Source organism: Cyprinodon variegatus, unplaced genomic scaffold (genome assembly GCF_000732505.1).
Source record: "Cyprinodon variegatus isolate N-32 unplaced genomic scaffold, C_variegatus-1.0 Scaffold690, whole genome shotgun sequence".
NCBI lineage: Eukaryota > Metazoa > Chordata > Actinopteri > Cyprinodontiformes > Cyprinodontidae > Cyprinodon > Cyprinodon variegatus.
In genome coordinates, this window is record NW_015151143.1 from 127,976 (window position 1) to 137,248 (window position 9,273).

The 9,273-nt window shown below is 37.4% G+C and overlaps 1 protein-coding gene across 3 annotated transcripts in view; it reads left to right on the top strand.

The window, feature by feature from the left end:
• Nucleotides 1-9,273, top strand: part of pde7b (phosphodiesterase 7B) — a 32,180-nt gene that overhangs the window by 15,144 nt on the left and 7,763 nt on the right. For all 3 annotated transcript variants that reach the window (XM_015394498.1, XM_015394499.1, XM_015394497.1), the window contains 7 exons: nt 1,602-1,765; nt 1,864-1,927; nt 2,113-2,208; nt 4,653-4,753; nt 5,699-5,830; nt 5,928-6,019; nt 7,527-7,671. In XM_015394498.1, coding sequence (XP_015249984.1) covers nt 1,602-1,765; nt 1,864-1,927; nt 2,113-2,208; nt 4,653-4,753; nt 5,699-5,830; nt 5,928-6,019; nt 7,527-7,671 — 794 coding nt within the window. The remainder of the gene's footprint in view (nt 1-1,601; nt 1,766-1,863; nt 1,928-2,112; nt 2,209-4,652; nt 4,754-5,698; nt 5,831-5,927; nt 6,020-7,526; nt 7,672-9,273) is intronic.

Here is a 9,273-nt window from a genome sequence, read left to right on the forward strand (position 1 = left end):
GATTAGTTATTTCATTTATATTTATTATATATGAAGGAAGGAAGGAAGGAAGGAAGGAAGGAAGGAAGGAAGGAAGGAAGGAAGGAAGGAAGGAAGGAAGGAAGGAAGGAAATGGTAGACATAATATGGACAAAATATTGGAAAGATATTTTTTTCCTTGAATGGTTGTGATCAGTTAAAAGCAGGTATTATACTGAAATAAAAATAAAATCTTACTCATCCTTTTCATTAAAACCCTTTTCATTAATTACATCATAACCAAAAAAAACTAAGTACCTTCCACTAATTTATATTTATAAGAAAATCAACCAACAGAATGCACTTTGATGTATTTTATAAGGATATAGACAGTGTGCGAAATACCTGTCAATATTTGGGGGGTCCCCATCTCCATTATTTTCGTAACGTTGTTGTCAACGTTACGTCTATCTTCTGTTTGGCGCGCACATGTTTAATTTGCATACACGAACAGGATTGGCTGGCTCAACTTGGCAAAAAACAGAACATATTTATGAATAAATGTTTTTAATTTTAAATACTGGACATGTTGAGCTTAAAAACATGTTAGTGACCATTAGTGACAAAAAAAATATTTTATTTTTAATTTTCTTTTTTTACACAATTTAAGACCCCCTTAAAATTTTGTTTTCGGGGCTTTCAGGTGGTCTCAGGGGTTAATCAGGGGGTTCGAGCCCCCCTGGACCCCCCCTGTATTTCACACTCTGGATATAGACATACAGTAAGTTTGAATGAAATAATTATGATAAACTGGACTTATAATTGTGTTATATAATTAAAATAACCACCTCTGTCCAATAACCTGGAGTATTTATTGAATTTTTAACTGCTACAGTCAAACGTCTTGGAATTTAAATTTAATTTAAACACAAGATTGATGTACAGTAGCAGCCATTAAAAATGGCCCTTCCCAGCTAAATGGAAGCCCACTCCCCTCCAACCCAAAGTAAAATCCCCTCAAACTTCAAGCCACTGGAGTGACCCCTCTTGCATATTTTTTTACTCTTGACTCCATAACTTTCACTAAATTACAGGGTCTGACCAGGAGATACGCTTCTCTTTAGATCTTAATGTCCACAAATCATGCAAAAATATTGATATTTAAAAGGTAATTGTAGGGGACCAGCCAAGGACCCATCAAGGAAAGTGGGGGCATTTGAATGGCTACTATTGTATAATAGGGTGATTGGAATATTAAATTACTGCGATGGACTGGCGACCTGTCCAGGGTGTACCCCGCCTCTCGACCATTGACTGCTGGAGATAGGCACCAGCACTCCTCGCGACCCCACTCGGGACAAGCGTGTCAGATAATGGATTGATGGATGTATATTAATTATATTATATATATTTTTTTTTTATTTTCAGTCTAATGTTGTGAATATTATTTGTATGTTTTTTTTTTATTTCCAAAGTTGTGTCTTACAGATTCCTCTTAAAAAAAAAAAAAAGAAAATCATAATTCTGTGGGGATCATTAAAGTTGATCTCAATCTGAAACTTGTATCTTTATTCCCCCTTTTTGTAATTCAGATCCCTTTTAGTCCTTGACTTTTACCCTATGATTTTTTTTTATTTTTTCAGCAAGTTCCCAGCCAGGAGAGGTTGAGTCCGGCACAAGGAGGAAACTTAAGCGATTGTTAAGCTTCCAGAGATACTGCCATGCCTCCAAGCTGCTGAGGGGATTAATGCCCCACACTCCCGGGTCCCTGCACTTGCTGGACGATGACTACTTGGGACAGGCAGCTGTAAGGACACAAAAACAAATTTCCAAACAAAGATTTCATAGGATTTCTTCATGTTTGTGGAAAAATTAATCAGCTCAGATAAATGTCTCTCTTTACAGCACATGCTCTCAAAAGTAGACACGTGGAACTTTGACATTTTCCTTTTTGACCGACTTACAAATGGTGAGTTTTGTTTTTAATGATTGCTGATATTTCATTCATCCAAAAGATGCCTCCCCCTATGATATTTATATCCTCTTGGTTTTTTTGCGGGATCCTTATCTATGGGCTGTTTTATGGTTTGGAACGATTGTGTTGTCATGTATGAAGGATTAAAAGATGCAAGTTTTATGTTTTTATCTGCATAGGTAACAGTCTGGTGACTCTGATGAGCCACCTCTTCAATGTTTGTGGACTGATTCACCACTTCCAGCTGGATATGGTTAAACTACACAGGTTTCTTGGTAAGTTAGCTGCAGACATTTGCTTTTTTTTTTTTTTTTTCTTGTAGCTAGGATACCAATAAAATGTTCTATTCTTTAACTTCCTAGTTCACGCTAATTAATCTTTAAAGGGATAGTTCGGTATTTTTGACATGAATCTGTATGGCATCCCCATCACCAGTGGCATGCAATCACACTGACTTACCCCTGGCAGCGTCCTGTGAGCAGAGTTATCGTCCAGTTTTGGTCAAGCCGAAAGTAGTCCGGCAGGTTTTTAGGAACAGCGAAATAAAACTTTTCTCTTCCCAAAACATTATGTGTTCAAAAGAGTGATATTTTTGCATCCCAAAAACATTGTAGTGGAAAAAGTCACACGTCGTTATCACTTGGTCCTATTTTCTCTCTGTTCGTATCAGTGCGCGCCGTCATTCAGACAGCGAGCTCAACAACAGCCATGTCTCCCTCCGCCTAGCTGGGCGGAGGGAGACATGGCTGTTGTCAGGTTCTCGCTGTCAGAATGACGGCGCGCACTGATACGAACAGAGAGAAATACGAACAGAGAGAAAATAGGACCAAGTGATAACGACGTGTGACTTTTTCCACTACAATGTTTTTGGGATGCAAAAATATCACTCTTTTGAACACATAATGTTTTGGGAAGAGAAACGTTTTATTTCGCTGGGTCTAGCAAACCTGCCGGACTACTTTCGGCTTGACCAAAGCTGGACGATAACTCTGCTCACAGGACGCTGCCAGGGGTAAGTCAGTGTGATTGCATGCCACTGGTGATGGGGATGCCATACAGATTCATGTCAAAAATACCGAACTATCCCTTTAAGTTGACATGTCTGCTAGTTGAAAGCTTAAAAACTGCTATAAAGGATCTATTAGACTCATTCAATAAACATTTTTATTTCTGTAGCACCTTTAGAATAACAGTGTTCGACTAAATATAAAATTCCCCATTTTCAGGTAAAATATTGACAGAAAGATGTGAAACATAACCAGATGAATAACCATTAAAATGAATACAAGTTTTTAAATAAAAGTTGTGATATATTGCTTGACTGACACTAAAAGCCACAAATTAGACGTCTTCAAATTTTTATCATTACATTAGAACTCTACATAAGAAAATTACAGACCTAGCATTAATCTTTGTAGCTTCTTAAAATATATATTTTTATATTTCATACAGATTTTTCTGGCTCATATTCCTAGAAAATGGAAATTTCAGTTTCTAAGGAAAAAGGTTGTTTGTCGGACAACGTTTCTTTTTAAATTATTTATCATGACATCATTCACTAAAGCTAAAATAGAATAAGATAATCAGGACTATTTAATGATCGTCAATTAAGTGTAGAATAGGTTTTTACACAATCAATGCATTGGGAATTAATTCAAGAGATGTTTTCTGTTTTTCTGTATTCACATAAAAGTTCAAAACTGGGTTATCAAAGGTCAACAGCTCTTCAGATAAGCATTACAAAATTCTTGTAATACACTGTCTTGAAAGGTATACAGTTTTGGAAAACTGATTACAATTTGGGAGCGATCAAAATCTCACATGCAGTTAGGTAATCCTAGTCTCCACATTTTATTTTAAATTTGGATTAGAAAAACTAAAGGGAAGTCGGATTAGAAATTGTCCTGAAGTTTTTCATGGAACAGCAAATTATTTCAACCCTGGAATTTACTGAAGTTTACATAGTTTGTAATTTAAACAGTCTTCATCGTATAATGTTGTCTAGCTTAACAAGACCAGCATTAGCTCTTTTTAGCTTTGAAATTCACTAAAAATCTCCCTGAACTGCGGACAAAGATTAAAAATTCTATGATCTCAAACTTATATCACTTTGCTGTACTCTGTTCAGCCTTCCTGTTAGCTGGTGATAGTCTTGCTCTCTCAGAGCAAACGCTTCTAACTCCTATTTTAAAATTTCACGAATGTTGGAATTACCCAGAATTTTTAAAGTATTTTTGAATGTGAAATAGACATCTTTGAGTCTTTCTAACTTATTAAAAGCACCAAGACCTGTAGATATTGGGACTAGCAGGACCTAGTAGTGCAATACATGCATTCGGTATGGTGAGCTCACTAATCAGGCTATTTGCCAACTAGGGCTGCTCCAACTGCCAGTCCTCTCATTCCTTTCAGATCCTTCATCTTTTATGATGTATTCTATACCAAATGGGCTTAGATATATATTTACAGTCCAGAAGCTTGTCAACTTAAAAAAATCTGAAAAGATTTTTTTTCACACAAATAAAAACAGTATTAAGTCCTGTAGTGCAAATTTATTTAGCAGTACTTGCAATTACCTTTTCAACACTTCATACCATTTTCTGTATTTTAATACTATCAATACTTACTTTATGTTTTGCAAAAACCTGATATGAACAAAAACCCTTGTAAATTTGTTTATAACATCCCTTCTCATTGACGCTTTTATAACGCTTTGCAGGAATGGTGCAGGAGGATTACCATTCCAACAATCCATATCATAATGCTGTTCATGCTGCTGATGTAACTCAAGCCATGTACTGCTACCTAAAAGAGACCAAGGTAAACACACATGTGGACTGTGTCAGTGTTTTCCAGTCAATCTAAAGCTCCACCGGTCCCAGCCTTCTCTTTGACATAATCTATTAGTTGTGCTCCCTCAGGGACGTCTCTTGCTCACTTGAACTCAGTGACACATCCACCTGGAGCTCAGAGATTTCTCTGAAGCCCTCTGATCAGATGTGGTGTCTTTGCATCTTTCCCCTCATACAGTAATTGCTTATGTTGTTCCAAGAGGCACTTTGTGATGAATCCATTTAGTTAAAAGCACTACATGAAATTTAATATGACGAGTATAGTGAAGATAACTTACACACTCCTTCAGAAGATAAAATGCAAGTCTGCATTTTCACTAATCAATATCCTCTTTTCTTCTTTACTTAGCATTCAGTGTTTAACTCCCTACTATGATGCATAATAAGTCTGAATTTTGAACATCTAACGATGTCAATTTTTATTGTGGGATGAATTTGGAGGTAAAGGTGTGACCCGACCGAGAATCCTATTTCTCTGAGCCTCTCAAAAAGGGAAAGACCAGTAAAATGGTCGTTCAAGTAAAGGCAGATATCTGTCTACTAATTTACTAAAAATACGTTTCTAGTATACATTAAATCTGACTGTTTTGTTTGAGAGTTTTGCTCACACTCTTATACTTACTGCTAATACCCGACTTAACTCTTAACACTTTACTATTATGTTATTCTTATACATTTTTCTAAGGTCCATAGTTGTGTGGCAATTTTTTCTATAATCTTTTTGCTGCTGTAAACACCAACATTTCCCCATTGTGGGACAATAAAGGAACTTTCTTTATTGTTCTGTTCTATTCTATAGATATTTCATAAAAAAAATTAAATAACCAGAAATTGGATGTTTCTCAGAATAGGCACTAAGAAGTAGGATTAGTAATATTACCTCAAGCCTTTTCAGAGCATTTGTGTGTTGCAGCTGGCAGAGCGGCTGACTCCTGTGGATGTCTTCCTGGGTCTGATGGCGGCGGCAGCTCATGACGTGGATCACCCTGGTGTCAACCAGCCGTTTCTCATTAAAACTAGACACCACCTGGCATCCCTCTACCAGGTAAGCACCTAACCGGCTGATGGGTGTCAGCGTCTGGATTTATACTTGGGGGGGTTTAGTGTTAGAGCGCGTAGAGACTGACTTTCTCCCTGTTCAGAACACCTCTGTGCTGGAGAGCCACCACTGGAGATCCACGGTGGGCATGCTCCGAGAGTCGGGTCTTCTGAACCACCTGTCTGCCGACATGTCGTAAGGAAACACACGCATATCCCAGCAATTTATGCATTTAGTTGGATTTCTTATGGAAGTTAAGATTTGAATGCAGAAACCCTTTTTTTAGATGGATTTTTTTTTTAAACCTTTTGGTATATTTTCAGTTGTTTTTTTTTTTTTTCTTAAGGGAACTCCAGTTTAAAAAAAATGCATTATCTTCCACCTTTTTTCTATTACCGTAATCCATAAAGTGTATTACTATTTTGTACATTTCAAATCAAATTTGAACTTTTAACATCCTTTTAAAATCTTCACTCCCCCCCTGTAAGGTAATGTAAACCCTTTTGGAAAACTTTAGAACGATGATGACATTTTTAGTCGCTAAAAAAATCTGTGCCTTCCCTAAATGAAGCTTAAGAGAAAATTCAATCTGGAGGACTCTTATTAGCTTCACCTGAACCACCTGCCATGTCCCTCGTTCAGCTTCAGCCAATCATAGTCGGGGCCGTACCTCCTCTGAGGCCATTTTATTTCAACATCCCCTTAATTTAGCTCCTGGCCTAGCTTCTCCCCTGCACGCAAGCAAACTTTCTCCCACCTCTGCCTCATCTCCTCCCTCACTCAGTCCCACTCACCCTCTGGCTTATTCCACCTCCAGTGCCAGGCCCCGTGGAGTGAGACAACTTTAATCCTTTTCCTATGTTACTCATCCAAGCGAATGTCTAATCTCAGCATCAAAGTCTTCTGCCGGGGTCTGAGCGTCAAATAACTCATTTCTTTCATGTAAATATTTGAACCCCAGTTGGCCCCAGCAGATGGCCGCTCACACTGAGCCTGGTTCTGCTGGAGGTTTTACCCTCCACAGTCGCTGCATGCATGCTCGATGTGAGGGATTGCAGAAGAGTAAATGAGTCAGTGGAATCAGCTGGTTTTCCTGCAAAACTTTTGACCAATCTGACTGTATGGTCTTGTTGGGTGGTCTCTGCAGAGTGCCCAGGGTTGGCATGTTGTCAATTGGAAATGTATAAATCAACTGAAATGCATAGAATAAAACTTTTCTAACTGCAGCTTTTCTCTGTGTGAGTCTCTCCAGGTTGAAATTACTATATATATTTTTTTGTCTCTCCCATCTTTAATAGTAGCCATAGTGTTGTGCCTATGTTTTGTTTGAAAAAAAAAACATGATGACTTTCTAATCCAAAGTTAATTTCCTTCTCTTTTAGTCTCTTGATCAATTTATAAGAACACAGAAAAGCTCAATGGTTTGTTTTATAGGATTTTAAGGGGTTCCAATCAGTGTAGCAACTTTGGTTTTAATAAAAACAATTATTTCATGCCATTAGACTTTGCTACTATGCTAAAGTAACCATAAATTAAACATTTTTTATTTTGATATTATGCCAAATAAATTACTAGCTAAAGTTGCAAATGCATATCATATATTCCTGTTTAAGGGAAGGCACTGGTGTAGGAAACATGCAGTTTTAAAATGAAGTTGTTACAGGTCAATTTAAAGCAGTTGGTTTGCATTTCTTAACTACAGGCTGGACATAGAACAGCAGCTGGGCTCACTGATCTTGGCTACGGACATCAACAGGCAAAACGAATTCCTTGCGACACTCCGAGAGCATCTTGATAATCAGGATTTGGACCTTCAGCTGGCAACACACAGGCATTTCATACTGCAGGTATTTAGCCTATTCCCTTTAAAATGTGCTTTCAAAAATACATATTGGTATACCTTGCATGAAAGAAATTTCACCATCTCTTCTTGGCTAATGGTGAATTTTTTTTTATGCTTTTGAGTGGTTAGTTAAAATAAAGTAGAATTCAAGTTTATGGAAAACCACAAACTCACTGCTATCTTTTAGACTGGGTCCCTCCTGCAATGTGGGGAGAATCAGATGTTTTAATTATAGCATTTTGATTGGTTAGTTCTTCTTCCTTCCAAATGTCAGGTTTTATCAAAGAGGGACGTTAATATGCAATTTAACTTTTTTTTGTAAAGTAAGTTGTACTCCCTCGTAAACGCCGTTGTTCACTTAGACCTGTGTTTCCCAACCAAGGGTACTCGTTCCTCTAGTGGTCCACAAGTGAATTTCAAGGGGTACATGAAAATATTTTATTTCTTAAGTAGTAAAATAAAATAGAGCTGGGATCTGTTTTGCTTTGTGAGGACAAAATCGAAAAAATTAGGCAAGATTTTATTAAACAAAAAGTTATTTTGATATGTTTGAGTTAACCTTCAGCTTTAACACACATCACAACCAAGCAGAAAAACAGACTGGATGTAGAGAACAACCTGGGATCAGCTGGTTTTCCACACTGAGCTATCGGAGCTCCTCAAAGCAGCTCAGGTGTCTGGATGAAAACGAAGTAAAATGAATTAAGTCAGTCTGACTAAAATTTTTGTTATGGATTTTGTTCCCAAGTCATTAAGTTTAAATATATTTATAAGGGAGTTACTCAGAAGAGCTCCAGTTTTATAAATACAGGTTTATATTATGATTTTATTTTATATTTATGATTCCTTACCAAATTCCAGGCAACAAATTTGTTTTTTATTTGCGATGGAAAACATAAAAAAAAAAAAAAAAAAACTCAAATTAAAAGATCTAGTGTCAATTTTTCTAGATGAACCCAGAATGCACACACACACACACACACACACACACATACATGTTGTGTCACAATATCCTTGTGGGGACCTTCCATTGACTTCCATTCATTTCCCACTAATTTATATGGCCTAACCGTGACCCTTGCCCTAACCCTAACCATTACCGACACACACATACCCCTAAACCTAACCTAAACTCAATTCACACCTTAGTCCTAAACCTAACTAGCCTGACGTAGTCATACTCAATTCTAGTCAGAATATGAGTCTGATACTGCTCCATAGAGCTGTGATTATGGGGCGTGTTTTGAACGAATCAGGAAAAAAAATGCCTCTGCACTCAATTGGACAGACGTACAACCAATAAGAGCAACGGAGTGTGTGACGTATGTTAAGCAACGCATAGTTGTCAACAAAAAACAAAGCGTGCAGTTGCATGCCTAGAATAAGAAGATGAGCCTTGATGGTGTTTCTCTGTTCCTCTTTTAAAATTAATTTGCTGTCGATATCTTCTAGAACAGACCTAATAGCAGAATCTACACACCTCAACTCTCTGGCGGCAGCCATTTTTGTTGTCACCCAAGCGCGCTTTGGTCACATGGTTGATTACGTTACTGTTGATCATCTGTCCATCATCGTATAAAGCCCGCCCTGACAATTTGATTGGATC